The following is a 25,379-nucleotide window of genomic DNA, read 5'->3' as shown; positions in this document are numbered from 1 at the left end:
AAAATTGGCTGGATCTTTTCCACCTCATAGTATGCTTGAGTTTTTGATAAACTTCTTGAAATTCATGACTTTCTTCTCATTTCCACTGTATTCTATTATTTTCCAGAGCCTAAGAGTCAGATGCGGCCCAACATTCTCCATAATAGGACTCTTTTCCCCAAAACAGTATCTATATAATCTGAAGTAGATGAAATCACCCTGGACGGTGAAGTTTACAACTTGTCTAGAGCTTGGATGGAATGGGAACATACCAGCTAGAAATTCAACTACCTGCATTCCTATATCTGTTGTGAAGTTATTTACAATGAGTTGAGGTGGATGATCTTTTGAAATGGGCTTGGACACCCTTAGATAGTCTCTGGATTTGTACTGGACTATCTTTAGAACCAGCTGTATCTTCTCATCCTTAAAAACTATCCACTGAGGCCCCACATCTTCAACTATTCTTATGATCACCTCGGACCTCTCATCGGGATCTCCACCATAAGAGTTTGGAATTATATCTAAGAGTTCCTTTTGTAGTGCCGTTGTATCTTTATGAGGATTATGCGGAATCGATATAGACACTCTCATTCTTCCGGGGATAGCTTTTATCTACGAATTAACGGAATATGGTTTTATTATCAAAAAGCAGATCGTTCCTTTGGATTTGGAATAATAAGGGTGAAACAGCCTTTGAGAGGAAGTTTTACCTTTGTCTTATGTATTTTTGAGTATGATGTTAATTCGAAGACAGCATTGGCTACAGATACCTCATGATTGTAGAAATCAGACAAAAATTTTTCTGCATCCGCTGCGTTCTTCGATGGTATTTTTTCTATAAGAGAAATCATCTGATCGATGTTTCTAAGTTTTGCTGCCTTCTTCAACTTCTTCAATTCCATTGGGGCTGAAGATTCTGTTAGTTAATCGTCTTAAGTGTTCAACCCTCATTGAATGGCAAAGAGGCCTGGAAGTAAGTACATAAGCATAGAAGCATCCGAAGAAGACTCTGAGCTTAGCCATGAGGATTTAGATGAGGTTCAAGAGTCTGTGGTGCCTCGTAGAGATTGGACCAAGCTTACAAAGGAGCTTGAAGAAAAATATGGATCCATACCCGAAGACGAGGAGATTGACGAGGAAGAAGAGGAAACTGTTGAGCATGGCATTAAGCAGGCAAATTTAGTTCCTAGAAACACATCCCCAAGATTGTTTATTGTAAGAGTCAAGAGAGGATCTGAAAGAGAGATTCTGATGAAAATTGTAGAGAACGATCCTAAGAATATATTCAGTATAGTCTGTAAAGATGGGTTGAAAGGATATCTATACGTAGAAGCCTTCCAAAAGCAACATATTATTGATGCACTAGAGTCACTCCGGGGAGTTAGCAGAAACCGTGTATCTGTTGTTCCTCCGAAGGAGATGATTGAAGCGATGACGTACCATGAACAGAAGATATGTGGGGAATGGGGAAGGATAAGAAAAGGAAAATACAAGAACGATCTTGTTAAGATCATTGAGTATGATGAGGAAATGGTAAGGATAAGAGCAGTTCCGAGGATTGACGGAGAAAAAAAGCTTTTCAACCCCGATAACTTTAAAAGCGGAAGTGTCATAAAGTCTAGGGGATACTATGTGTACAAGCGAGACACATATGTAGATGGATTCTTGGAAAAGGATGTTTTAAAGAGTAGTGTTGACTTTGATGTGGAGCCGACTTTCGAGGAGCTTGAGGAGTTTCAGCAAATCTGCCCTATATCTGTAGGAGACAAGGTTCGAGTAACCAGAGGAGAGCTTATAGGAGTAAAAGGAATTGTTCGAAGCATCAATGGGAGTATTGCTGTTGTTGAGGGTAAAGACGGGAAGTTTGAGATTCAGAGTACGGGGCTCGTCAAGAATTTTGATGTAGGCGAGATGGTATCCTATAAGGGAGAGAATGGAGTGGTTGTAAAAATAGACAAAAAGAGCTGTATAATTGCTATAAGGGACTTTACCGAGGAGTTAAAGGTCAACATTGATGATCTGAAAGGCCCGGTTACAGCTAGCCCAAAAAAGGAAAGGCCTAGTGGGATTGAACGAAAAAAGGTCCGAAGAGACCCATTAATTAACAAAGAAGTACAAATATTGTCTGGAGAGTATAAAGGTCATAGCGGTATAGTCAAGGAAGTAGATAGAAGCATATGCAGGATTCAGTTAAATTCTAATATGAAGTTTGTGCTTGTAGAAAAGGATCATATAATTACGCCAAGCCGAGAAATATCAAGCAGGCCATTAAGGTACAATGAATCGATTGTATCCAGAACTCCAGGATATAAAACACCTGGATACAGAACACCTGGATACAAGACTCCGGGGTACAAGACACCTAGTATTTATGCTTCTGAAGATGTTGGAATGGACTGGCTCGGAGAAGAAAATAATCCATACAGAGGTACTCTGATCCGGGTTTCAGAAAAAGAGTTAATCCTTGAAGATTACAAAGATGCTTTGTTTATTACAAAGGAAAAGACCTTTTCTTTTTCTGAGGTTTCGTTTGTTCAGCCTCAAAAAAATGACCTTGTCTGTGTGCTAGACGGAGAAAAGAAAGGAACATGTGGGATTCTAATAGCTATCAATGGAGACTTTGGAGTTGTAAGATCTACTAAAGGCCCTGTGGTACATCTTCCTATGGATCAACTTTCCAGAAAAATTTATTAACAGGGTTTTTTGATGAGGATGATAACCATCAAGGATTCCTTGGTAGCCAAGTACATGTACGGCTTTCCCCAGGGCAAAGAGTTAATTCCCTATCCGGTACTTTCATTATCGCTCTCTCCCCATTTCTCATCCCATTCTTCGTTAGACCGACTCTCGGGGTCATTTCCTGCCACCGGCTCTTTGCTACTGCAAGCCTCCACAACGCCCAAGCAATTTTCTTCAGGTCCTATCGAGGAAGTCATCACTGTAGAAGAGACTATTGAAGGTCTTTGAGAGAATGCAATGGATAAATCCTTTTCCCTTAAAGATTCTGTGCAACTCTGGCTTGGGCTCTCCTCTCCTACATATTCATCATCTACTTTATTGATTTCAGGATCTGTTGCATCTATGAGTCCCACTTCATTGTTCTCATCGGTTTTAGCAAAATTTCCGTTTTCAATGTTTCTCTTGTACTTTTCTCTCCCTTCTCTTATGGTGATTCCCTTCTGAGTCTTGCAGCAGCCAGAAGGATGTTCTTTGAAAAGTTTCTTAACCCAACACGGAGTCTTCAGAATATCGCGTCCCCATCTTGGATAAATATCCTTGAAATAATGAAACAAATGCCCAACAACTATTCCTAGCACATCATCTATAGATATTGATCTCCTTGTTAATAGCATGAATCCAGGAAGAATAAATGGAAGATAGAATGCAGGAAACGAAATAAATCCAAATATCTGAACAATGGCTCTTGGATTTCTCTTTGTCCAAATGTATGTTATAGTTGAAGAAAATGATGTTCCTAGTGCCGATATACCGTAGATGTTCGATATGGCAAAAAGAGTAGATGATATTACCAATACCAACCAGAAATATTCGGAAGTGTTAATGCATCCCTCCTCGAGCATCCTAGAATAGCGGTACAAAAAAACCACATGCATGAACATGTCCAATGTTGGTTTTCCAAAATAAAGGAACGATGTGAATATTCTCCATACTTCGAACTTCCTAAGAAACAAGGGAGAATAATAAAGGCTGTATGGAGATACAGCATCCACATACACAAGAAGAGATACCATTGTTATAAGTAAAACCATGCATCTTGTGATAGGAGGAACCCGGAGTATCTGTCCAAGAAGAAGATCATTGTTCATTTAGGGATATAAGAGAATGCAAATTTATGAGGATGCCATACCAAAATCAACAAATAATCATAACTTTAATTGTTCCTTGGGTGCACGTCCTATTTCCTCCCGGGTCCTTCTTGAGTTCATATATGGCTTATAAGCCCATTCAAACTCCCCATCCACCTCGAAAGTTCCTTTTCTTATTTCATATGCTCTAAGGTCCATTCCAAGACTCTTGCTTAAAGTGGTTTTATCTCCCTTCTCTATTAAATAGTGCCGGAATGCAATAGTGTCGTTTCTGTTTACTAAACTAACTATTCTTTTTGCTCCATCGCATCGGGGAAATAGTAGCGCCATTTTCTCTTTGATTTTTATCCCGACGGGTCCCTCCATATTGTCGCACACAAAGTACATCTTAGGGGAAAGAGGATGGGATCTCCTTGTCAAGAAGTGATCTATTATTGTGAATCTCATCGTAGGCCCAAACGGAAAGTAGGAAACCGCAAGAGCAGACGGCCTCCCCCTATTCTCATGTATAATGATAACACATGTGTATTCATGTTTGTGTGCCAAGTCACTTATTTCTTCCTCGCATAGTTGTCCACGAATGACATTTTCACCGTTCAATACTAGAGATAGATGCTTTGAGAAATGCAGAAGTTGCGAGCTCGGACTTCTCGATGTAGTGACCATTATCTTTGGAAGTCTATGCTCTTCCTCAATTTTCCCTTCGTAAATCATTTCGTTCAGCAATGTAGCTGCGTCTTTTTTAATGTCGTGAGGGATTTTTGTGTTGGACTCCAATGCTTCGTCTAGCTTTTGCTTTTTTCCCTCCATTTCTTTGTCAAACCTTTCTCTTTCTTTTTGGAGCAAATATTCTCTTCTCTCTCTCTTTCTTCTATTCATTGGGAATGGGCTCCTAAGAAAAGAAATCAGTCCTTCAAGATCTTGGATGCCAAAAATATATCAAACTGCTCTTTTATTGCCAATCTTAGTTGGAATCAACCTTCTTGGTCTCTCGCCGATGTATGGATTCTGTGTTTCCTATCATAGATCCCACAAATACTTTGGCGAGACCACGAATTCCAAACTCGTATATATCTTTTCTATAAAATTTAACCATCTCTTTCAAATGAAGCTGTAATATCTTCAGGGTGACATTGTCTTCTGAAAGAATAGAATGATAGTTGCTATCATAAAAGCGCATTAATACATCCAGAACCTTCGACAGCTCCTCTCTATCATCCATTTTTAGCGACTTGGAATGTCTCCATATAAGTTTTAACAGAATTTCTTCCTTAGAAGAGACCAGCATTTCTAAATATACTTCTAAGACAAGACTGGGCCTGGAATTGAGGCAAAGATTAATCAGAATTTCTCCTATAAGCGAGGTATCTCGAGAAAAAAAGCCTGGAGAAGATACCTTTGCATTATAATCCTTGGTATTCTGTCTTTTCATTATCTTTACGAGATCTGTGTTGGCACTGAGCAGGGTCTCTTTTCTTAGCTGCCCACAGAAGAGCTTGTTCTGGCTGAGTTTGAAGAAAACTTGAAGAATCAAGTCCGAAAAAGAAGGATTGTGGAGTACATCAAAAAGCTGAATTGAAATAGAACTAACAATGGAGTTTGAAAAAGACAAAAGAGATCCAATCTCTGAATCTATGATGTTCATGAGTCTTTTAAAGGCTACTTCGCTGACCCCAGGATTGGAGTCAATAAGATGATCTAGTACAAGCTCCAAACCGCTTACCTCCCTTCTTTGCTTTTCAGGGGGAATAACTTCCTTTCTAACTTTCTTCGAGTTTGGTGTGAAAACTCCGGAGACAGAATGTATGCTCAAGGCCTCAAAAGAAGCTTCAATGTCGGCATCTCCAACCACAAAGGAGTCATCGTGAATGGATGGAACCTCCATGTCTATTTCCTCTCCATCAATTACCTTTTCTATGTATTCCGATTTCTGAGAGCCTACCTCATCGGATGTTTTTTCAAAATTCTTTTCTATTTTTACATCATCACAATCTTCATTTCCTGTAGACATAAAACTTCCCTCAAGCTCATCTACAAAGCTTAGGAAGTCTGGGCATCCCTTTATCGCATCTTCAACCTCTGTTTTTCCTCTTTTCTTAATCCCTTCAATAAATTGCTTCTTGTCCCCTCGGAACATTCTGTACTTCCTTACTAGCTTTAGTATCTCATTATTGGCCTCCTTATTGCCTATCTTTTGGTAGACCAGAAAAAGCTTTGTAACAGGATAGACCCTGTCCATCATCCCCAACTCCTCGCTCATTCCGTTAGATAGAAGATACTCCACAAGCTTTTTGCATTCAAACTCCTTCAGAATATACTTATTAGAAATAAACGATAAGAGTGTCGAGTTGATAAATGCTTCTGAAGCATTCGATTGAATAAGAAAATCTATGAGAAAATCGCTGACAATCGTCTTATCTATACTGTCGAATAGGTCGTAGACTTGATGAAAAGGCCCTTTGTCCATCATTTGGATAAACTGAGGAGTGAAAATCTCTTCTCTATTTCCACTTCCCTTGGCCCTTTGCCTACTGATGTTATTGAGTAAAACATCCATTCCCACCTTCGAATGCTTCTTCTTGCTTGCAGAGTCGTCTTCTCGGGAAGACAAAGCCACATCTTTAGAATTCTCTCTTGTGTGGTTAGAAGGTGTACTCTTTTTTCCCCTCAAGACTTTGCTATCCCTAGTATCGGGGTCTTCTATCTTCATTCGTCTTTCTGGTGTAGTCTTTTTTTCCAGGCCGGAAGAATTTCCATCTCCTGCTTCTTTTTTGCTATTGTTTCCTATTATTTTATTGATTCGAGGAAGAGCATTATGAGTGACCGTGCCTTCAAATATGTTTCCGTACTTCTTGTGGATTTCAGAAACTACTTCCATTGCCTTGTTTCTGACCTCTCCAACCGGATCAAGAAGGCAGTTTCCTACCATCTTGATGAATTCCTTGTCATTCTGCAAATCTCTCAATGAGTAGTCTAACAAATTTAGTCTAACCTGGGGATTTTTATGCCCTAGAAACTCGGCATTGCTCCCACTTATCCTAACCCCAACCTTAAAAAGGATTTCCTTTATCTTCTCCGAGGTTACATCTTTCTTCTCCTTGAGCCTCTCAACAAGCCCCTTTATAATTTCAATGTTCCTAGGCTTTAGTTCTCCAAGAACCTCCAAAGTTGTATAAAATACTTGATTGTTAACATCCCCTATTCTTCTACAAAGAAGACTATTCAGCTCACTATTGTACTCAACACATCTAGCTATTTTTTTGATCCCACGCATGGCTTCTAATCGGACCTTCCAGTTATCATCGGAAGCTCCTTTAAGAAGGTCTCCAGATAGACCCACAAGCTCCTTTTTATCCTCCTTCTCTTCAACAAGATTACACTTCCCGAACTCTTCCATTAACTCTTTCTGCTGTATTGGCTTCAAATTACTTAGGTATGGCAAGAGCAATTCTCCATTCCTTTTGTAAAGCTCTATACATAGCTTGAATCCTTCATTTCTGACTCCCTTGTCCGCATGCCCCATTACTTCCCCTATCCTTTCACCAATGGGCTTCAAGCCACATCCTCTACTTCTAACAACGTTGCAGATGGCCGATAATGCCCCAGATACATTTCTAGGAGACTTAGAATCCAAAATTTCACACAAAGCATCCATAAGTTCTTCGGTATCTTCCAGTCTGCCAATCAATGCATCGATCCTTGTTTTGATACTAGTCTTGGAGTTCCCAATGTTGCCAAAAATCTTTTTGACATCGCCGACTTTGAGATTATTTACATTTAAAAGAGCATCTATTGCTGCCTCCAATGCAGGAATATTTCCCTCACTTTGGAGCATCTGGACAACCTCCGGCTCTACAGCCCTTCCCTCTTTCCAGAAGGAACCAAGCATGTTATATGCTTCTTGTCTATCCTTCCAATTCTTCGAGCTCAGTCTTTCCATAAGTCCTGCCTCTATATTCATTTCCGCTTTCTCCATGCCCTTCCCAGGTAATTTTTATTTATTCTTAGGTCTCCACAGAGACTAATCCCAGACTAATAAAACCATATGTGCCGATATAATTTATTTCGTACTCACATATTCTGGTCGAGATATATATATCCCATAATATTTTCCCAATTGCAGTTGACATCCATTATCTTTGACTTCGACATGAATTTGAGTCCTCCATCTGTGTTAGGAAGTATTAGACATCCATATATCATGGGGGAATCCTCAATTACGTTTCGCCCGTCATATCCCAATGAATCTCTTAGAAAGTTGCGAATGCTATAATTGGAGTTGTTCAAGAAAAACAGATAATTTCCAATACTTTCTAGATGCTTAATGTATTCGTTATGTTTATACTGGTTCATCTTTCTAGAGATAATATTGAAGACCTTAACATAGTCTCCCTGGGAGACAATTATAATTGCATTTGTGCACAAGCTTTCAAACCCCGCCCACATTTCCTCAGATAGGCTCTCGGGAGGAATCTGGATTTTCATTCTATCTCCATAGATATTTTTTTCTATGTCCCTTTTGTTCATTAGAATTATATTCTCTGGATTCTTGAAAATCATATCCCGGAGGCTATTGTAAAACGAAAGATGCGTGATTATGATCCCGAGAATAATAATTATGGAAATTAAAACACTATTCACTAAACCTGCCTTAACCTTCTTCTCCATGCCCTCTATCTATGGGCTGTAGTTTTTGTACTTCTAAGCTACCCCTCTTCACTCTGGAATTAACCAATTAACTTAATATAAAGGAGCACATAGAACATCTAATGGAAATCCCAAGAGTCAAAGTTCATCAAAATTTTTCAAAATTGGTGAATCAAAATAATAAAAGGCCCCCTTCAATCTCTAGGATGGATCTACTTTCAAGGTTAAACAAGAAATATCTACTAGGTCCAAAGGCCTTATATGTTGCGATTAGCATGCAGTACTACACATTGCACAAGTTCAGGCCTCTGTTTGCTAAAGAAATGTTTGGAATTGGAGAAAGCGAGTTGGGTGCAATGGGGATCTTATTGTTTGTGACTTTCTTCACCAACATACTTCTCGCAACAATGAACGATAAGTTTGGAAGGCCAAAGATCTTCATGGTTGCCCTGTTGTCTCTATCCTGTATTTTTTTCCAGCTGTTCTATATAGAAAGATATTTCAAAGGAGTCCGCTCTATGTTCTGGATAAATCTATTTGCTTATCTAGGAACTAATACGCCAATCATGGCCTTACTGGACAAGATTGTGCTGGACTATCTAAACAAGTTTTCAGATGAAAACACCAAGGCCTATGGAAAGCAGAGAATCTGGGGGACAGCCGGGTATTTGATCAGCATCTTTGCTCTTGAGGGAATCATAAGAACAACGAATTCCAAAAGTGGAATTGATTTCTCAGGTCTCAGATACTATTCTCTTGCGACAACAATAATCGCAGTCATTCTGGTGGCTACACTTTTAGAGGATTCAAAAAGCGAGTGCAGAGGACCCAGTTACAACATTATGTCTGAATGGAAGGAATTACTGAGAAATAGAGAGTATTTGTTTTTCATACTTATAATTTTCCTGAATGGATTCACGCGTGCTGCAATGACACTTTACCTTCCGATCTATGTTAAGTATGTACTTAAAGTGAAACCATACATACTCCCTGCATCTTGGCCTGCATGGGTAAGAAGCAGTTTATGGGCTCTTAACAACTTTCCATTTGGGACTATCACCATGTTTGAAATCTCCCTCGAAATAGGAATTCTGTTTTATTTCGATATAGTCTCCAAGAAAACAGGTCTTCTCTGGCCACTACTTCTTTCTCAGATATCCCAGACGATCCGATTTGTACTGTATCTTATTCTCCCTCCTACTAATCCACATGTGTTCGCCTTTTGTTGTATGTTTGAGATATTTAAGGGAATAAATTTCGGCCTCTCCCATGGGGCTGGAGTGCAACTGGCCGAGAAATTATGTCCCCCTCATCTAAAGGCTACATCTCAGATGATATACAACGGTGCATTTACCGCTATTAGTTCAGTAACAGCGGGGCTCTATTTCCGGTATGTATTCAGAAACAATGAAACCTTAGACCCAGAAGAGATTATTGCCAGGAGAATCGAGTCATTTAGGATATTTTTTATGTCAAACATCCTTGTCACTACCATCTCAATCTTTCTTTTCCTTATTAAGTATGGAGTTAGAGATAAGAAGCCACTCAATGTTCTTTTTTTCTGTAGAAGAATATCTCAAAAAGCATAAATGAAATCAAACCGCCTTTGAAGTAAAATATCAAAGCGCCATTTGGTACTACCCAAAGCCGAAAAAAAAGCGAGAAAAGAACCTAACCAAGGCTATCTTGGCAATAATTCCGCGCCGTCCAATGAATATCAAAAATTAATTTGATGGGAAAGATTTTTGACTCTAAATATAAAGTTGATGTACTCCTTAAATATATTAAATTTAATTTACTAGAAATCTATAAATAAAAGTTCATGTTTGGAGAATGATGATAGAGTCTATAAAAAAACTAAACAGGAAGTTTCTAATTACGCCAAAAATTTTGTACTTTTTTGTGAATCTCCAGTACTACACTCTTCATCAGTTCAGAGGGGTATTTGCAAAAAAGAAGTTTGGAGCCTCGGACGGGGATCTTGCAAAATACATGGGCCCGATGCTTGGGACAATATTCTTTACCAATATTTTCATTGGTACGATGAATGACAAATTCGGAAGATCCCATCTATTTATAGTTGGTGCTCTTCTTCTTACCTGCGCTCTTCTTCAGCTGTTCTATGTGGATTTGTATGTAGGTATCTTTCCGGGGATGTTCTGGATCAACTTTCTCCTTTACATGGCTTTTAATAATGGGATTCCTCCATTGCTCGACAAGGCTGTATTAGATTACCTGAATGGGATTCCTGAGGCGGGGGCCCGAGCCTACGGAAAGCAGAAATTGTGGGGAACGGCAGGATACGGTTTGTCTTGTAAGGTAATAGAAAAATGCATCAAGTTTGGAGATGATTTCAAATTTGAGAATCTGAGATACTACTCTTTAGTGACCACTGCTATATCGGCATCCTTAGTGTTTCTCTTGCTCAAATCTCCTGCAAGCGAGGGAAGGGCTGTTAGGAGAGATATAACTGCAAACTGCAAGGAACTAATGAGAAACAGATCTTATCTGTTCTTCATACTCATGATACTTTTGAACGGAATAACAAGACAGGCATTGTCTATATACCATACAGTATATCTAACAGATGTGTTACAGATCAAAGGATACGATCTCCCTGACACATGGCCCTCCTGGCTTCAATCTTTAGTTGGCTTTTTTAATGAATCTCCAGTAGCCACAACAACCATGTGTGGAATGGTTTTTGAAGTTATAATGCTTTATAATTTCCCTGCTATAAGCAAAAGAATTGGGCTAGTCTGGCCCTTTTTCATTGCTCAACTTTTCCAGATACTCAGGGTCGGATGCTATTTCGTATTAGACTACGACGATCCTAATGTGTTTTTGTACTGTTGCCTTATTGAACTTACAAGGGGTGTATACTTTGGGCTTCTTCAGCCATCTGCAGTTCAACTAGCCATGAACCTTTGCCCTCCACATCTCAAATCCACTTCTCAGATGATCTACCACGGAACCTTCACGGCTCTTGGATCTCTTGCTACCTCTCTTGTATTTGGAAATCTTTTCTCCGAAGACAAGATGAAAGGAAAGGACATTCCTATAGAAGATAGAGCTGCAAACTATAAGTTGTTCTTCTTTGTAAATATCTGCTTTGCGTCTGTAACCACGGGATTATTTGTCTACAAATACTTCATTCTGGACCGGATATCCAGGCATAGCACAGATCAAGAAAAGAAAGCAATAATAGAATCCCAAGAAGAGGGAGTGGCAAATAAATAGAAGCTTTCTTGTAGATTTTAATTTTCTATCTAAACTGCTTTTTTCAGCATCTCCCTTAGAGTGTCATTCCTTACCTTGCCCCAAGGAATGGAGAAGAAGATAAACGAAGAGCTCTTGAAAAAAGAGTTTGCTTCTCAAGAAGACCTTCGAAACCATGTGTCGCTTATACAGACAATGATAAGAGATTATGAGAAGGATCTCTACGAGAGAGGAGAATACGATGACCTGTCTAAGAACAAAGTTAAAGATTGGAGAAATAAAGTATACAGGATCATTCAAGAGCACAAGGAAACTTCTGAAAGTATGGAGAACATCGATGAACTAGAGAATACAATAAAGCTTGTTCACAGACAAATAGGAAAGGCCGATTCCAATCAACAAATATTAGGGAAAAGTACCTTAAAGCTCATGGGATTGAACTATACGAACACTGACATCGAAAAAGCTCTAATGGACACAAGAAAAAAACTCAAGGAGAGCCAAAGACAGGAAAAAATCGAAGGATTTCTAGTCTTAGCGGCCCTCCTTGTCTTTATACTTGTATGCATCTTGATACTGTTTGACAAGTTTGTCTCAGGTAGATGAGGCTTTGTTTCATTCGTAGTATTTAATTTGGAAAGATGCAAAGTTTATGTTAAAATTTATAATAAGTCTGCTAACTCTGATTGTCTCCACCATGACACTTGTGGTGTCCTTAATGAACAATCAGAACAAGACCATTGATATACCTCATACGAAAGGCACAGGAGGAAGCGAGATGGCTATGCCGTCGGAAAGCGGATCTGACGACAATAACACAGGAGAAGTCCTAGACCAACAAGGGAGTAGCCTAGTGTCTAGAAGCGGTTTAAGTCCTTTTAAAATATCGGCCAACCATTTCTTGAGGGGAAGACACTCAGGTTTAGCATCTAAGGGTCCAATTTCTGGATTGAAAAACAGGAATTAAAATATTCTTTGATACAACTGTAACTTTTTCTCTGATGTGAAACCGCGTTAGCCCCGTGTTTCAACAGTGCTTAAAATATCGATGAAATGAATCGAAAATGTTATTCAATACATTCTTAATACTTGGCTCGGTTACTGCAATTGCAGAGTACTACAACCAAAATCTTATCCCATACATAGACAGAATAAGTAACAGGGAGGCCTATTCCGACTACAATGGAGAATCCTCGATGATATCCGTGAGTGAGTCCAACTTGCTTGAGGCTGGGGAAAACAACGCCTCAAAAGAGACCATTGTTGGCGAAAAGAGCAAAGATCTTGACTTTTCTACCTTAGACTCAAGTAAAGCTGAATCTCCTGCTGGAGCCATCAAATCTCTGAGAATAGGAAAGTTTAAGATTAATCCCGAGAGTATTAACGACCTGATCCACCGTGAGATGGCAGACATGAGTCCTGACCTTCACAACAAGATTGTAAACACCCTGGAACGTAACAATGTTGACCACAGAAGATACAGAGACCTTTTTCTCATAAAGAAAAGAGTCATTGATGATGGTAGAAGGAAAATAATCAACTTCAATATCAAGGAAAAAATCATTCCAAAGGATGGGGAGGAGAATCTTCCAGTTACTAGAGACTTCGGGACAAGGGCACTGCTTGGAGGAATTCTGTTCTTACTGGCTGGACTGGTATTTACAACAACCCTGAAGATGTACCAAAGTCTCATACAAAAGAACTACTTTGGCTTTGAGGAAAAGGGAGAAATGTTCCCAGAGACCAAGCAGACCTCCTAACAAAGAGATCCAAAGAAGGATTTTGCAAAAAAAGCCTAATAAAAGCAAATTATGTCATACTTTATTCATCGATGCTTGCAACATCAGATTCCTCATGGCTATTATCTTTACTTTCAGACTCTTTCTTATTCTTTGAGTCATCACTAGTATCTTCTTCGGATTTTTCTTTGGTCTTTTCATCTTCTTTCTCCTTTTCCTTCTCGGCCTCTCTTTTCTTCTCTTCAACCTCCGCTTTAGCCTTTTCTAGATACTTCTGGATGTCACTTTTGACCTCGGTTATAAAGTTTCCATCAAACGATTCTACATTAAATAAATTCAGATCAAAGGTCTTGAGATACTCGTCTAGTTTGTAAAGAAGCCCCTGCAACTTGTAGAAACTAGGTGTAAAAACCTTGGAGTTTTCTCTTTTGAACTCTTCGATGGCTTCCTTGTGCTTCCTAAGGTCCTCAGACACCGCATCCTCATAGTCGCTAAGCTTCTTCGACACAAATTCAAACCTCGATAAGATGGAATTCCTAACCTCCTCTTCTTGGGCTACAGTCTCGGATTGTGCCATGTCAAACAAGTCCATGGCCACTTCCTTGACAGTATTTAGCTCGTCTTCACTTATTATATCTCCAAATCTACTATATAAAACATCCCCAAGCCCTACTGCCATAGTTTCTAGCTCATTTCTCATTGCTCCTATTCTTTCAAGGCCCAACTCCTCGTCTCGATACTTTATCTCTAGTGCCTTAATATCGTCCATGTCAATCTCCGACAGCCCGAAAGGCTTGTATTTGTAATCTACAGAATCTTCACATTCCACAGAGGTTACACATACTGTTCCAAACTTTCCTATCGAAAAAGACACATGGATTGCCTTTGGCTCCTCTGTCTCCATCTTCTGGATTTCAAGAGTCGAAATAACTTCCCCATCCTCTAGAATTTCTATTCCAAAGCTTCCCTTTCTATTGTATGTAATCTTCTTTGGATTTCCTTCAATCAGTTCGGTGGGACTGAAAATAACTGTGGGGTTAACATCCTCTCCTTCAATCTTTATGGAAATTTCTCTTCCAACAATGTCATGGAGTAGATATCTTGCCCGTAAGGATCTGCATGCAAGTCCGAGGGCTGCTCCGATGGCAGAGGCATCCGAAACATCCAATGTAGACTGGTATTTGATCTTATCTTTCAGCATATTCTTAATAAGAAACGAAATTGAATTTCCCCCAACAACCTCGATCAGCCCATCAAACTTTGTTTCTTCCATAACAGAATCAACAAAAGAACCTAGATCATTTAGATAAGTCTCAACTGCTTCCTTGTATTCATCCTGTGTAACAACCACCTCCAAAGGGTTTTCAGTAATAAACAGTTGGATACTGCAGCACTTGGTGGAGTTCAGTGTTGTTTTGATTTTGTCAAGGTTTCTTTTAACTCTCTCTCGAATCAGTTGGCTTTTTTCCAGAGAATGCTTTTCGATGATGATGTCAATCAGCTTCTCATCAAACTGCATAGATCCTATCTTCACAGCCTTGGTATATAGAGGCTTGAACACGTTCTTTTCAAAACTAAAGATCCCAGCAGTAGACTTAGAATATCCGAAATCAAAAAGAAGGAACTGGCTAGGCATACCCTCTCTCCTGACACATGCAAACATTCCCATTCCAGATATGTCTGCGACAAGCCCCTCAAGCTTGAAGCCCATAGCATTTGCAATATCCACTAGGGTTCTTCTTTCTTTTTCCTTAAAATAAACCGGAATAGTCATACACACAGGAGGATGGGTAGGTGTATTCCTTTTCACTACCCTATCAATATACTTCATAAACATCCCGAAATTCCCCCAATCCTTCTTGTCCGACAGAGAGTCCCTGAAGCTTCTGCTTCTTACTTCAAGCGAGTTTTCTGTGTCATTGGTCACACTATTTCCAAACCGTCGTATCGGCATGCTAAGCTCCATTATGGTCTTTATAGACCTCTTTCCTTGCTCGTCCCCATACACCTTTCCGTTGTCCTTGGAGGATGCTATTACTGTTTTATAGTTTCCAACGTCAACTCCAACAAACTCCATGGGGACACCACTAGGCCCTGTTTTATCTTTTGAAAGTTCTAGAAAAATCGGTTAAAAAGAAGGGTTCATACCTGAGCCTGCATTTTATTGATTTATGGAAGTTCTTTCGAAGAGGAAATAAATACCTTTACTTAGTACTTCTCAAGAAGTTCAAGCTTCTCCTCGATAGTGGTTATGAGATTATAATTTTCGTTAACTAGACACATAACTTCATCTTCTTCGTCCTTGAGAGTTTCAATAGTCTTGTTATATTTGTCGCACACTCTTTCGAATTCTCGAATACATGTTAGAAGCTCGTCTCCAGTCCCCTCAGGAACCTCTTCCTGGAAGCTGCACAGCCACTTTTCAAAAAAGTCCACATTCTCTTCTGTTTCTGCAATTACACGCTCTTCCTCTTCAATTTTGTTTCTTATTAACTTATAGTTGTTCAATGATCTGATTATTCTTTCGTCCTGCTCGAAAACCTCCTTTGCCTTCTCTTTGAAGACCCTTATGTTTTCTTCGAGCTTTCTTGTCTGCTGTTGTATAATCTCTCCAAGTGTCATTTGTATGAAGCTCACACCCTTCTCTCCTACAGGCTGATTGAAAACAGAAGCAGGTGTTCTGGCCTTTCTGCCAGAAGAGCTTGAGTCCTTTGTCTCAAGTGCCTGGCCCAAGGTGTCTGGTGTAGAGGGAGATGCTTGTGAATTGAATGTTTCGTTACTCCCAATATGTGGAGCTTGCATTGGTGCAGCAAACGAAGGCGAATTATTTTGTATTCCCGTAGCTGGTGCCATGCTTGATGTTGTATTAGCAAATGGGTTTGAAGCTTGGAGATTGTTTCCTCCTGCCTGTGTTGCCTGGGGTTTTAGGCCTGGAATTCCTCCAAGGGGCTGTGAAGTTCCTACCCCGCTAATTGATCCTATTCCCGAAGACTCCGTCCCTTGACTCGGTGCAGACTGTGTTCCAACAGAAAGGGAATTCTGTGCAGATGTAGTAAATGGGTTAGTAACTTGCCCAACTCCAGCTCCCTGTGCTCCAAAGATGTTACTTGTTTGTGGTTGAAACTGTGTCCCAAATGTATTGCTTGCTTGGTGTGATCCAAACACCCCAGAAGAAGGAGGAACGGCAGTCTGTGGCTTGAATAGGTCTGTTGATGGTTGAAGAGTGCTCTGGCCTCCAAATATTGAGGTGTTTCCACTAGGCTGAATGCTTGCGGGCTTCCCAAACAAAGAGGTTGGTTGAGCCTGTGGTTGCTGTGAACCAAACCCAATACTTTGGTCTTGCTTATTAGGAAATCCTTGTGAGCCAAAGCCCTGTCCATTTCCTCCGAATCCTGTAGATGATGAAGGATTAAACATTCCTCCCGGTTGCTGTGCCCCAAAGGCTCCCTGCTGAGGCTGGCTCCCAAAGATGTTCGGCTTGTTCATTTGGCTTCCAAATGTATTTTGCTGAGATCCAAAAGGTGTGTTCAAAAATGGGTTCTTCTGATTATTATCATCTCTGTTTTGCTGATTGAAAAAATTGGAGTTCATGCCAAGGGGTTGTTCGCTTCCAATAAATATAATTCCATCTCTAGCCGGAAAAAGGACGGGAGCATTTCAGATCTGTTTCCTTTTCGATCCTCTTGCCATACTCTAAGTTCCAGGCTTACACCAGAGCTCTCTTTTCAAGAAATGAAATGAAAACACCAAGTACTTTCTTCCCATTTTCATCTACCACAAAGGTAAGCCTTGCCAGTAGTTTATCAAGAGTAAAGGAATACTCCTTAAAAAGATCTTTTACTATAGAGAGCAAATCCGAGGATACTTCTCCCTTCGAAAAATACCTTTCAACAGCGGGATTTTTCATCTGTGATATTTTTGAGGTAAACCAGGTACACTTCATCTCCTCAAGATCATTCATCGATTTTCCGGATTTTTCGGGGAAGAAATTCAGATAATCGTCCTGCATTTGAAAGATTAAAGCCCCGAGGTTACAGAAATCCCAAAGATACTCTGGCTCCTTCTTTTTGGCAGATATATACCCAAAGATGGCAGGTAAGTAAAAGGTATAGGCACCTGTCTTACTTTCCGCAATGGCAGTATATGCTTCAATGTTGTATTCCGCCCTTGTCTTTCGGATTGTATCATGTGTTTGTCCAATACAGGTCTTGAATATTGAGTATGAATAGGGCCTTTTCATCCTTTTGTCTATCATCTTTCTTATAACTCCTAAAAGAAAAAAAGCGTCTTTAATCACTTTTGTTCCTCTCTTAAGATAGTAGCAAGGCTTCTCTCTTCTCACCTCCGAATTGTCCATTAGGTCGTCTGTAATAAGTAGAGCTGCCTGGAGTAATTCAATAGTATATCCCACCGTAAGATTCTTTTCATTCATCTCTCCATTCAGTGCATTCAGAACATGGATATACGCCTTGTATCTTAATTCCTTGCCACCCTCTAGGTTATAGTCCAAAAGAAACAAAATTTCAGACTTGTTGTAGTAATCCGATAGTTGAAGAACCTTCCTTTTTACTATTTCTTTTATCATTAGGGATCATTTGGATTGATTTGTTTGGTTCACCTGGAAGAAATCGGAGATTTGTTGATTTTCTCCTCACATAATTTGTTTTGTCTGCAAAAACAATATGAACCCGGCAAAATTACTAAGAACAGACTGTCCGGCACTTTACGCTGCTTTTGTTGTCTCCCCAATAGTCGGGTATGTCCCACAAATACTTGCAAGGGATATTCTTCTTTCCCCACTTATTTCGACATTCTTCATAATGACAAACATACTCAAGATATTTCATTACAGCTTTGAGAGATACTCACAATTTCTCTTGGCACAATATGTTTTCACCATCATACTGCATGTCTTCCTTATAGCTATAAATAAGAGGCCTTTAAGTACATATGAGGCAAAGATACTTGGAAATAGAACTATGAGGGTGATCTACAGAAGATATGGCCCAAAAGGAAGTGTTTTGGGAATAATATGTGTTTTTGTTTTCTCCATAAATCTATACGGGACTCTCTATGGATCTTACGAGCATTGTGGAAGGTTTTCATCGGTTCTTGAAATAGCTGTTAATCTTTTTCAGCTTGTACTGGAAAGAGAAGAAAAGACTTTTGAGTCTCCAAAGAAAGAGACTAAAAGATCACCGAAAGAAGTATATTTTTGTTGGATAATAGGCGATGTGATAAAGATATGGCTTATGTCAAGCATAAAAGCACCTATAGTCTTTGTTGGAACAATAGCGATTCAAATCTTCATCAATCTCTTTCTGATTCTTTCCTGAAGAGACCTTTGGGCCAAAAGATTAAATAAATCAACAAGTGTGTAAAATTCCAAACAGAGGTTTAGAAAGGAAGAAGGCATTTACTCCCTCAGACAAACTCGACTTATACTCGGAAGTCCTCCATGATAAATAAAATTTGTACTACCCTTAGAAAGATGTCGAAGGACACAGTGTTAGAGGACTACCTGAACAAGGATTTCGACTATACCAAACTAACAAAGACTCAGCTGCGTAAAATTATGTATGAGAACGGAATTGAGCCTATTCCCCCTGCAACATCCAAAAAGTCGGAGCTACTGAGAGCATATAAAGAGAACATTCATGATCGCATTGATGTGTTGATAAGTAGGAAGAAGAACATCTCCTTGGAAAATTCGTTCCAGAATGCGTCTCCAAGAAAGAAATATGGCTTTACAGAAGTTCCGGATGTTCCAGAAACGAATAATAAAGACGGAATCCCAAATAGGAAGTCTCGTGGAACATCATCTAGTCCAGGGACTCCTAAAAAAGGAGAGAGAGCTTCTAAGGAAACACCCTCAAGAAACTTCTCTTTAAGGGATTTTAGCTTTTCAGGAGATGCCCCTATCCAGGAAAAGAAAGATACCTTAAAAGAAACAGAAGAACAAGATCCCTCAAACCAAACTCCTGGATCAACCATGTTTAACAACTCAACAGTTGATTTCTCAGGTTCTTCGCTCTCGTCATCTTTCATCCTTTCGTCTTCTGAAGAACGTTCGTCTCTTTCCAGAAGAAGCGAGAAAGAAACTGGTAATATAAAAATGAAGAAAAGAGCATTCACTTCAGATCCAACCCTGGACAAACCTGATTTTCAATCCAAGCATTCTTCTCCCAGGTCGATGTCCAGCAACTCTACAAGGATTAATATTAGTAGGCCTAGACCACAAAGAAGGAAAGGAAAGTGGTGTTTTGCAACTCTTTTAATGATTATGGTTTCAGTTGGTATATACTTTAGGTTTGTGTGTCCGTACTGTTCGGGAGATAAACTCCCTTGCATTCCCCCTCCAAGGCACTCCAGAATTGTAGATGGAAGATTAGTATGTGACAAGGGCTTTATGGTCAGGCATGGGATTTTCAAAGATTACTGCATAAAAGACGACCGACGGGAGAAGAAAATGGAAAAAAAGGTAAAAGAACTAAGAAAAATATTAGAGAGGAGGAGTGGAGATTTCATGTATAGAATGGCTCCTACCAAATCTATTCCAATTGAGCTCTTGACTAAGGACTCGGAAGTAATAGAAAGACTGAAAAAAGAAGTTGGGATAATTATCTCCAATGAAATGATCTATTCCGTAAATTCAAGAGTGTCTGTGAAGACTTTTTTTAGATATTACTTCAAAAGAATACTCATGATATCCATTCCACTATCAATCGTAGTGGTTGTAATCAGGGTAATTAGAATGTTTAGGAGGAAAAAGCAAGAAAGGTTACAGACAGCACGGAAAATAGTAAAGGACATTGCAGATGTCCTAGTGAGACAAATATATGTGTCTACAAAGAATACGAGTTTCCCTAGTTATGTATATATAGAACAGCTTAGAGATTGCTTCGGGGTTGATAAAAAGATATGGAAGGAGGTTGAAGATATCATTTTCAAAAACTCCAACATAAGAGAGTCTTGTGTTGAAGGTAGGAAGGCTTGGGAATGGGTTGGGCCCATTCTTTATAAACCAGAGTTCAACGGAAGTCTGTTTTAGTGATTAACAATGACTTTTCTTGTTCGAGAATTTTTCTATCAGGTAGAAGACCTTAATTAATATTAACTTTGGAGTTCCTTACAGGAGACCATTTAAGTTAGGGTTTATTGTATGGAAGTTTGAATTCTATGCTTCTCAACTGCCAAGGCACATGTCAATGGGTTGTCCACGGTTGAGTCCATTCCATTCTTTAATGGAGAAAACTCTTTCTCTCTAGGAACGTTCATCACACCGTTCTTTTCTGTGTATTCAAAGCTATCAAATATGAATGTCTCCTTCTTGAATCCGTTAGGCTTTTCCGGTTTTATAAGCTTTCCATTTTCAGTGTATGGGATTTTTTTGAATGCCTTGTGCTCAGGAAGATCCACATTCTTCATTTTTTTTATGAATGATGTTCTGAACAGATGGTTACAGATGTTACCTTGTATTCCTTGTCCATTCGCGTCGTTCTCACCATACTCCTTGATTATAAGTTTCTCCTTCATTAAAAATGCCCCAACGCTTTCCTTCTCTTCCTTGGTCACAGACTTGCTCAGAATGTCGTAATCTCCGCTGTAAAATGCCCCAACAAACACAGGATCAAGAATCCTTGCAAGGATGTTATCTATGGAGATAACATTCAAGACCTCTACCTCTTCAAAATTGACTTGCTGTATTGCCTTGAATATATCTCCGTTCCCATATGGAGATTCAGCATATCCATCGTAGAGTTCTAGAGGCTTTCCATCTGTTCCCACACATAAGGAATTTTTCTGCTTGAAGAAATAAATCTTTAGGCCGAAGTTCCCTTTCTCTTTCTGAAAGTAATTTCTAACTGCTTCATCTGTAAATGAAGACGTCATGACAAATACAGTTATATCTGCACTGTACTTGCTTATAAGCTCCTTTATTGTCTCCATATGCCACTCAAAAAGAGTCTTACCCTTTATCTTGAACAATCCTTTTGGAGCATCTGAGCCGAGCCTGGTTCCTTGCCCTCCGCTCATTATCACCACACCCAGCTTCTTTTGCTTAAGCATGTCTTCCCCTATTTTCTTATACTTTTTCCCCGACTCATTAAGCTCAACCCCATCATATGGCTTAATAAGGCTACTGCTATTCATATTAATATATCCCATAATAAAGCACATAATTTTTTCTTGATTATATAGTTTTTTGTATCAAAATGAACCAATAATGTTATATTCATTTAGGCCTTATTGGCTTTTTCATGGCCGTTTAAGATTATTAAGTTTATCAAATACATAAAGGGTTCTAATAGTCTCTAACTATACTTTATAAATTAAAAAGGAGTGATATCTTTGATTAGATTTAATATCATGTAGCCCAATTGATTTTGCTTAGATCTATTCCCTCCTTGACCATCTCGTAAAGAGGAGACATTTCTCTCAACTTTTTGACAGCTTCAACAGTCTTGCTTGCTACTATATCGATCTCCTCGGGTATGGTGAATCTCCCGATTCCAAATCTTATTGAAGAATGTGCAAGTTCATCATCTCTGCCAAGTGCTCTCAGTACATAAGATGGTTCCAAAGAGGCCGATGTACAGGCGCTTCCACTGCTGAGTGCAATGTCCTTCAGATACATCAGAAGGCTTTCTCCTTCAACAAATGGAAACGATACATTCACACATCCAGGGTTTCCTTCCGAAGACCCATTGATGATCACTCCCTCAATGTTCTTCTTAAACATGCTTTTTAACTTATTTGAAAGCTTCTTAATGTATTCAAAATCTCTTTTCATTTCTTTGGAGCATATCTCTGCAGCTTTTCCAAACCCTACAACCAAAGGAGATGCAACAGTCCCGCTCCGAAGTCCTCTTTCTTGCCCTCCTCCGTTAATTATTGGCATCATTCGGACTCGAGGCCGTCGCCTGACATACAAAGCCCCTATTCCCTTGGGACCATAGATTTTATGAGCACACATACTTAGGAGATCTATGTTCATTTCATTAACATCGATTTTAATCTTTCCAGCCCCCTGTGCTGCATCTGTGTGGAAAAGGACCTTTTTTTCCTTGCACAGCCTTCCTATTTCCTTGAGAGGTTGTATTGTTCCTATTTCGCTGTTTACTGCTCCTATAGATACAAGGACTGTATTGTCTTTTATATTCCTTCTAATGTCTTCAATATCAACTATCCCATCCTTTCCAACAGGGAGATATGTAACCTCCACACCATCTTCTTCTAGGTTCCTGCATGTATCAAGAATACACTTGTGTTCGGTCTGAACTGTTATTATATGAACAGGTTTTCCTTCCTTGAGCTTAAAGCTAGCAACACCCTTAAGCGCCAAGTTGTTGCTTTCTGTTGCTCCACTGGTAAATATTATTTCTTTCGGATCACATCCGATGAGAGAAGCCACTTGAGATCGGGCCTTCTCTACTGCAGCTTCGGCTTGCCATCCGTATTGATGTGTTCTTGAATGAGGATTTCCAAACACCGTTGTGTAGAATGGGAGCATTGCATCAAGAACTCTTGGATCGACAGGAGTAGTCGATTGGGCATCAAAAAATATTCTCTTCTGAACCAGATTGCCGGGAGGGATTTGTGGTGGAAGAGCAGGCTTGAGAGAAGGAGACTGCCCTGCAAGACTCTTCAAGATTCCTGCCATGATGGCTAGGGTGGAAAGGAATTGTTTTATTTTGGAAATACATTCTTATGGGTTTCTATTTTGCGGAGATCCTTTATCAACCATCTTTTGTCTCTTCCTTTCATAGAAACGTGTTTAGGCGAGTAAATTTTGAACCCATCGAAATGGCCAGGTCCTATATGTTTGATAGTAAAACAACAGAAAACAGAAGAAAAATGAGGGAGGAGCAGCAGGTTGAGCTTCGACAGCAAAAAAAAGAGGAGCTTTTGAACAAGAAAAGAAATCTTTCCATTTCTGCATCAACCATTTCCAATTTCATCCCTATGAAGGAAAAGCTATTTAGTAACGATCTAGAGCAAGCTCATCAGGGTGTTTATGAGTTCAGGTCATTGCTGAGTGTAGAAGATTCTCCCCCGATTCAACCAGTCATAGACTCTGGATGTGTTCCCAGGTTTATAGAGCTTATGAATATATCCTTTTTAATGTCATCCGAAATGACAATGAGCGGAATCCCAATCTCCAGGATACAGCAGGATATGCCTGAGTTTGGTGTTGCTATGGATATAATAAATAAAATTAGGGTAGAGGCTGCGTGGGTCATAACAAATATCTCATCGGGATCCACTCAGCAAACAAAAGTAGTTATAGATTGCGGGGCAGTCCCTCTTCTGATCCAGATGCTTCTGGACACAAATGACGCAGTTCTGGATCAAAGTGTATGGGCCTTGGGAAACATTGCCGGAGATTCAGAGGGGATGAGAGATATAATACTTGAAACAGGAGCCATCGATACTGTTCTCGGACTGCTTCAAAAACTCCATGAAAGCGTGATTCACATAAAAATAGTTAGAAATCTTACCTGGCTCCTTTCGAATCTCAACAGAGGGAGAAATCCACCGCCAAATGAACAGAACATGAAAAAGTCATTGGAGGTCCTTTTCAAGCTAATTAACATAAGAGATCCAGAGGTTGTTAGTGATGCCTATTGGGCTCTTAGTTACATTGTAGATGTGAGCATGGAGTGTGGAGACATAGTGATTGGAAGTGGAACAATGAGTAGAACATATTCTCTCCTGGAAGCTCTTACCAATCGACTGATCGGAATATCTTACTCGTCGGAAGACGCAAAGATATGCCTGTGCGCAATTTCTCCAATAATAAGGATGATAGGAAACATAGTAACAGGCTCCGATGACCAGACAAGTGCTCTGATACAAATGGGGTTTATGAAATTCTTCAGACCTATATTCTACAGACTGGAGAACAAAAAGCAGCCAAGACTAAGGAAGGAGATATGTTGGACACTTTCGAACATCACGGCTGGAACTGCAGAGCATGCAAAATCCGTTGTAGATGCGGATCTTGTTCCTCTTCTCATTGACTCGATGTCGTCCTACGAGCTGTTTATAAGAAAGGAAGCTTGCTGGGCAGTTTTGAACTTAATGTATCATTGTAACAATCTCCCTAGTAGTTCTGACACGAAGTTTGAATGGCTTAAGACTCTTATGGACAATAGCTTCATTGATGCCCTGCAAAGCTATTTAGATGTAGTTCCAAATGTTCCTGAAATGCAATGCCAAATACTTGATTGCTTTAGATACGCCTTGAATGGAGGAAGACAGTGGGAGCTCCGATACGGTAAGAATCCCATATATGAGAAGATTGTTGAGGCAGATATAGTCGACGCAATAGAAGGGCTGCAGGACAGTAGCGACAGAACTGTTTCGGACAAAGCATATTCCATCATTGTTGACTTTTTTGATGGAATTGATAATTAAATTTTTGGAACCATAACCAATTAACAATCTTTTCCCTTTTAAAAACCCATTCTAAAAATTTCAATTGTGCTTAATCCATGGAAAATACTTCAAAAGTTCAACATCTCGATGGAAATAGGAAAAAGAAGAAAAAAACATTGAAACATCTTACAATACTGAACAGTTCGAGAGCCAATAAAAATAAGGAACATATCCCATCAATTTACGAAGTAACTATTGATTTGCTAGTCTTGATTGCAATTATTGTTATAGTAGTAGCAGTTATTTATTTTTACAAAGTGTTTAAAGACTCTTCGCAAAATGAGTTAGGAGCAGATTCTCCTACTCTGATATCGTCTTCGGGAGGTCCCCATTCATTCCCTAGACCCCCTTTCCAATTCGAAGGAAATCCACCCGCAGACTTTCCACCGCCGCCATCTTATAGTAGTTTGTTCGGTCCGGATGCAACTCCTCAGCCGAGTTATACGTATGGACCTCCACCACCTTATACACCATGACTTGAATTCATCATAATCGCCAAGCTCAAGCATATAATTTCCTAAAC

The 25,379-nt window shown here is 39.6% G+C and overlaps 21 protein-coding genes across 21 annotated transcripts; 10 read left to right on the top strand and 11 right to left on the bottom strand.

The window, feature by feature from the left end:
• Positions 1 to 24: 24 nt before the first annotated feature.
• On the bottom strand, positions 25 to 573 carry Eint_111840 (U3 small nucleolar ribonucleoprotein; the record flags this gene model as incomplete). Its single annotated transcript, XM_003073997.1, has 1 exon — positions 25 to 573. The coding sequence occupies one exon, from the start codon at positions 571 to 573 to the stop codon at positions 25 to 27; it is 549 nt and encodes a 182-aa protein (XP_003074043.1).
• A 50-nt stretch (positions 574 to 623) lies between these two features.
• Positions 624 to 884, bottom strand: Eint_111835 (uncharacterized protein; the record flags this gene model as incomplete). Its single annotated transcript, XM_009163656.1, has 1 exon — positions 624 to 884. One exon carries the CDS (start codon positions 882 to 884, stop codon positions 624 to 626), a length of 261 nt encoding a protein of 86 aa, XP_009161920.1.
• A 52-nt stretch (positions 885 to 936) lies between these two features.
• Eint_111830 (transcription elongation factor Spt5) lies at positions 937 to 2,676 on the top strand (the record flags this gene model as incomplete). Its single annotated transcript, XM_003073996.1, has 1 exon — positions 937 to 2,676. One exon carries the CDS (start codon positions 937 to 939, stop codon positions 2,674 to 2,676), a length of 1,740 nt encoding a protein of 579 aa, XP_003074042.1.
• Positions 2,677 to 2,765: 89 nt separating this feature from the next.
• Positions 2,766 to 3,809, bottom strand: Eint_111820 (endoplasmic reticulum membrane protein; the record flags this gene model as incomplete). The annotated part of the gene is made up of 1 exon (XM_003073995.1): positions 2,766 to 3,809. The coding sequence occupies one exon, from the start codon at positions 3,807 to 3,809 to the stop codon at positions 2,766 to 2,768; it is 1,044 nt and encodes a 347-aa protein (XP_003074041.1).
• A 57-nt stretch (positions 3,810 to 3,866) lies between these two features.
• Positions 3,867 to 4,688, bottom strand: Eint_111810 (U3 small nucleolar ribonucleoprotein; the record flags this gene model as incomplete). The annotated part of the gene is made up of 1 exon (XM_003073994.1): positions 3,867 to 4,688. One exon carries the CDS (start codon positions 4,686 to 4,688, stop codon positions 3,867 to 3,869), a length of 822 nt encoding a protein of 273 aa, XP_003074040.1.
• Positions 4,689 to 4,773: 85 nt separating this feature from the next.
• On the bottom strand, positions 4,774 to 7,785 carry Eint_111800 (uncharacterized protein; the record flags this gene model as incomplete). The annotated part of the gene is made up of 1 exon (XM_003073993.1): positions 4,774 to 7,785. The coding sequence occupies one exon, from the start codon at positions 7,783 to 7,785 to the stop codon at positions 4,774 to 4,776; it is 3,012 nt and encodes a 1,003-aa protein (XP_003074039.1).
• Positions 7,786 to 7,880: 95 nt separating this feature from the next.
• On the bottom strand, positions 7,881 to 8,477 carry Eint_111790 (uncharacterized protein; the record flags this gene model as incomplete). The annotated part of the gene is made up of 1 exon (XM_003073992.1): positions 7,881 to 8,477. The coding sequence occupies one exon, from the start codon at positions 8,475 to 8,477 to the stop codon at positions 7,881 to 7,883; it is 597 nt and encodes a 198-aa protein (XP_003074038.1).
• A 185-nt stretch (positions 8,478 to 8,662) lies between these two features.
• On the top strand, positions 8,663 to 10,045 carry Eint_111780 (putative nucleoside transporter; the record flags this gene model as incomplete). Its single annotated transcript, XM_003073991.1, has 1 exon — positions 8,663 to 10,045. The coding sequence occupies one exon, from the start codon at positions 8,663 to 8,665 to the stop codon at positions 10,043 to 10,045; it is 1,383 nt and encodes a 460-aa protein (XP_003074037.1).
• A 247-nt stretch (positions 10,046 to 10,292) lies between these two features.
• Eint_111770 (putative sugar permease) lies at positions 10,293 to 11,696 on the top strand (the record flags this gene model as incomplete). Its single annotated transcript, XM_003073990.1, has 1 exon — positions 10,293 to 11,696. One exon carries the CDS (start codon positions 10,293 to 10,295, stop codon positions 11,694 to 11,696), a length of 1,404 nt encoding a protein of 467 aa, XP_003074036.1.
• Positions 11,697 to 11,783: 87 nt separating this feature from the next.
• Eint_111760 (uncharacterized protein) lies at positions 11,784 to 12,281 on the top strand (the record flags this gene model as incomplete). Its single annotated transcript, XM_003073989.1, has 1 exon — positions 11,784 to 12,281. One exon carries the CDS (start codon positions 11,784 to 11,786, stop codon positions 12,279 to 12,281), a length of 498 nt encoding a protein of 165 aa, XP_003074035.1.
• Positions 12,282 to 12,327: 46 nt separating this feature from the next.
• On the top strand, positions 12,328 to 12,642 carry Eint_111750 (uncharacterized protein; the record flags this gene model as incomplete). The annotated part of the gene is made up of 1 exon (XM_003073988.1): positions 12,328 to 12,642. One exon carries the CDS (start codon positions 12,328 to 12,330, stop codon positions 12,640 to 12,642), a length of 315 nt encoding a protein of 104 aa, XP_003074034.1.
• Positions 12,643 to 12,739: 97 nt separating this feature from the next.
• Positions 12,740 to 13,435, top strand: Eint_111740 (uncharacterized protein; the record flags this gene model as incomplete). Its single annotated transcript, XM_003073987.1, has 1 exon — positions 12,740 to 13,435. The coding sequence occupies one exon, from the start codon at positions 12,740 to 12,742 to the stop codon at positions 13,433 to 13,435; it is 696 nt and encodes a 231-aa protein (XP_003074033.1).
• A 61-nt stretch (positions 13,436 to 13,496) lies between these two features.
• Positions 13,497 to 15,491, bottom strand: Eint_111730 (DnaK-like protein; the record flags this gene model as incomplete). Its single annotated transcript, XM_003073986.1, has 1 exon — positions 13,497 to 15,491. The coding sequence occupies one exon, from the start codon at positions 15,489 to 15,491 to the stop codon at positions 13,497 to 13,499; it is 1,995 nt and encodes a 664-aa protein (XP_003074032.1).
• A 131-nt stretch (positions 15,492 to 15,622) lies between these two features.
• Positions 15,623 to 17,005, bottom strand: Eint_111720 (uncharacterized protein; the record flags this gene model as incomplete). The annotated part of the gene is made up of 1 exon (XM_003073985.2): positions 15,623 to 17,005. The coding sequence occupies one exon, from the start codon at positions 17,003 to 17,005 to the stop codon at positions 15,623 to 15,625; it is 1,383 nt and encodes a 460-aa protein (XP_003074031.2).
• A 115-nt stretch (positions 17,006 to 17,120) lies between these two features.
• On the bottom strand, positions 17,121 to 17,999 carry Eint_111710 (farnesyl pyrophosphate synthetase; the record flags this gene model as incomplete). The annotated part of the gene is made up of 1 exon (XM_003073984.1): positions 17,121 to 17,999. One exon carries the CDS (start codon positions 17,997 to 17,999, stop codon positions 17,121 to 17,123), a length of 879 nt encoding a protein of 292 aa, XP_003074030.1.
• Positions 18,000 to 18,096: 97 nt separating this feature from the next.
• Eint_111700 (uncharacterized protein) lies at positions 18,097 to 18,750 on the top strand (the record flags this gene model as incomplete). Its single annotated transcript, XM_003073983.1, has 1 exon — positions 18,097 to 18,750. One exon carries the CDS (start codon positions 18,097 to 18,099, stop codon positions 18,748 to 18,750), a length of 654 nt encoding a protein of 217 aa, XP_003074029.1.
• Positions 18,751 to 18,905: 155 nt separating this feature from the next.
• On the top strand, positions 18,906 to 20,465 carry Eint_111690 (uncharacterized protein; the record flags this gene model as incomplete). The annotated part of the gene is made up of 1 exon (XM_003073982.1): positions 18,906 to 20,465. The coding sequence occupies one exon, from the start codon at positions 18,906 to 18,908 to the stop codon at positions 20,463 to 20,465; it is 1,560 nt and encodes a 519-aa protein (XP_003074028.1).
• Positions 20,466 to 20,569: 104 nt separating this feature from the next.
• Eint_111680 (UDP-N-acetylglucosamine pyrophosphorylase) lies at positions 20,570 to 21,583 on the bottom strand (the record flags this gene model as incomplete). Its single annotated transcript, XM_003073981.1, has 1 exon — positions 20,570 to 21,583. The coding sequence occupies one exon, from the start codon at positions 21,581 to 21,583 to the stop codon at positions 20,570 to 20,572; it is 1,014 nt and encodes a 337-aa protein (XP_003074027.1).
• A 199-nt stretch (positions 21,584 to 21,782) lies between these two features.
• On the bottom strand, positions 21,783 to 23,078 carry Eint_111670 (cysteine desulfurase; the record flags this gene model as incomplete). Its single annotated transcript, XM_003073980.1, has 1 exon — positions 21,783 to 23,078. The coding sequence occupies one exon, from the start codon at positions 23,076 to 23,078 to the stop codon at positions 21,783 to 21,785; it is 1,296 nt and encodes a 431-aa protein (XP_003074026.1).
• A 143-nt stretch (positions 23,079 to 23,221) lies between these two features.
• Eint_111660 (karyopherin alpha) lies at positions 23,222 to 24,835 on the top strand (the record flags this gene model as incomplete). Its single annotated transcript, XM_003073979.1, has 1 exon — positions 23,222 to 24,835. One exon carries the CDS (start codon positions 23,222 to 23,224, stop codon positions 24,833 to 24,835), a length of 1,614 nt encoding a protein of 537 aa, XP_003074025.1.
• A 77-nt stretch (positions 24,836 to 24,912) lies between these two features.
• On the top strand, positions 24,913 to 25,332 carry Eint_111650 (uncharacterized protein; the record flags this gene model as incomplete). The annotated part of the gene is made up of 1 exon (XM_003073978.1): positions 24,913 to 25,332. One exon carries the CDS (start codon positions 24,913 to 24,915, stop codon positions 25,330 to 25,332), a length of 420 nt encoding a protein of 139 aa, XP_003074024.1.
• Between the last annotated feature and the right edge of the window lie 47 nt (positions 25,333 to 25,379).

This window comes from Encephalitozoon intestinalis, chromosome XI (genome assembly GCF_000146465.1).
Source record: "Encephalitozoon intestinalis ATCC 50506 chromosome XI, complete sequence".
Lineage (NCBI taxonomy): Eukaryota > Fungi > Microsporidia > Unikaryonidae > Encephalitozoon > Encephalitozoon intestinalis.
This window is presented reverse-complemented; position numbering and strand designations above follow the sequence as displayed.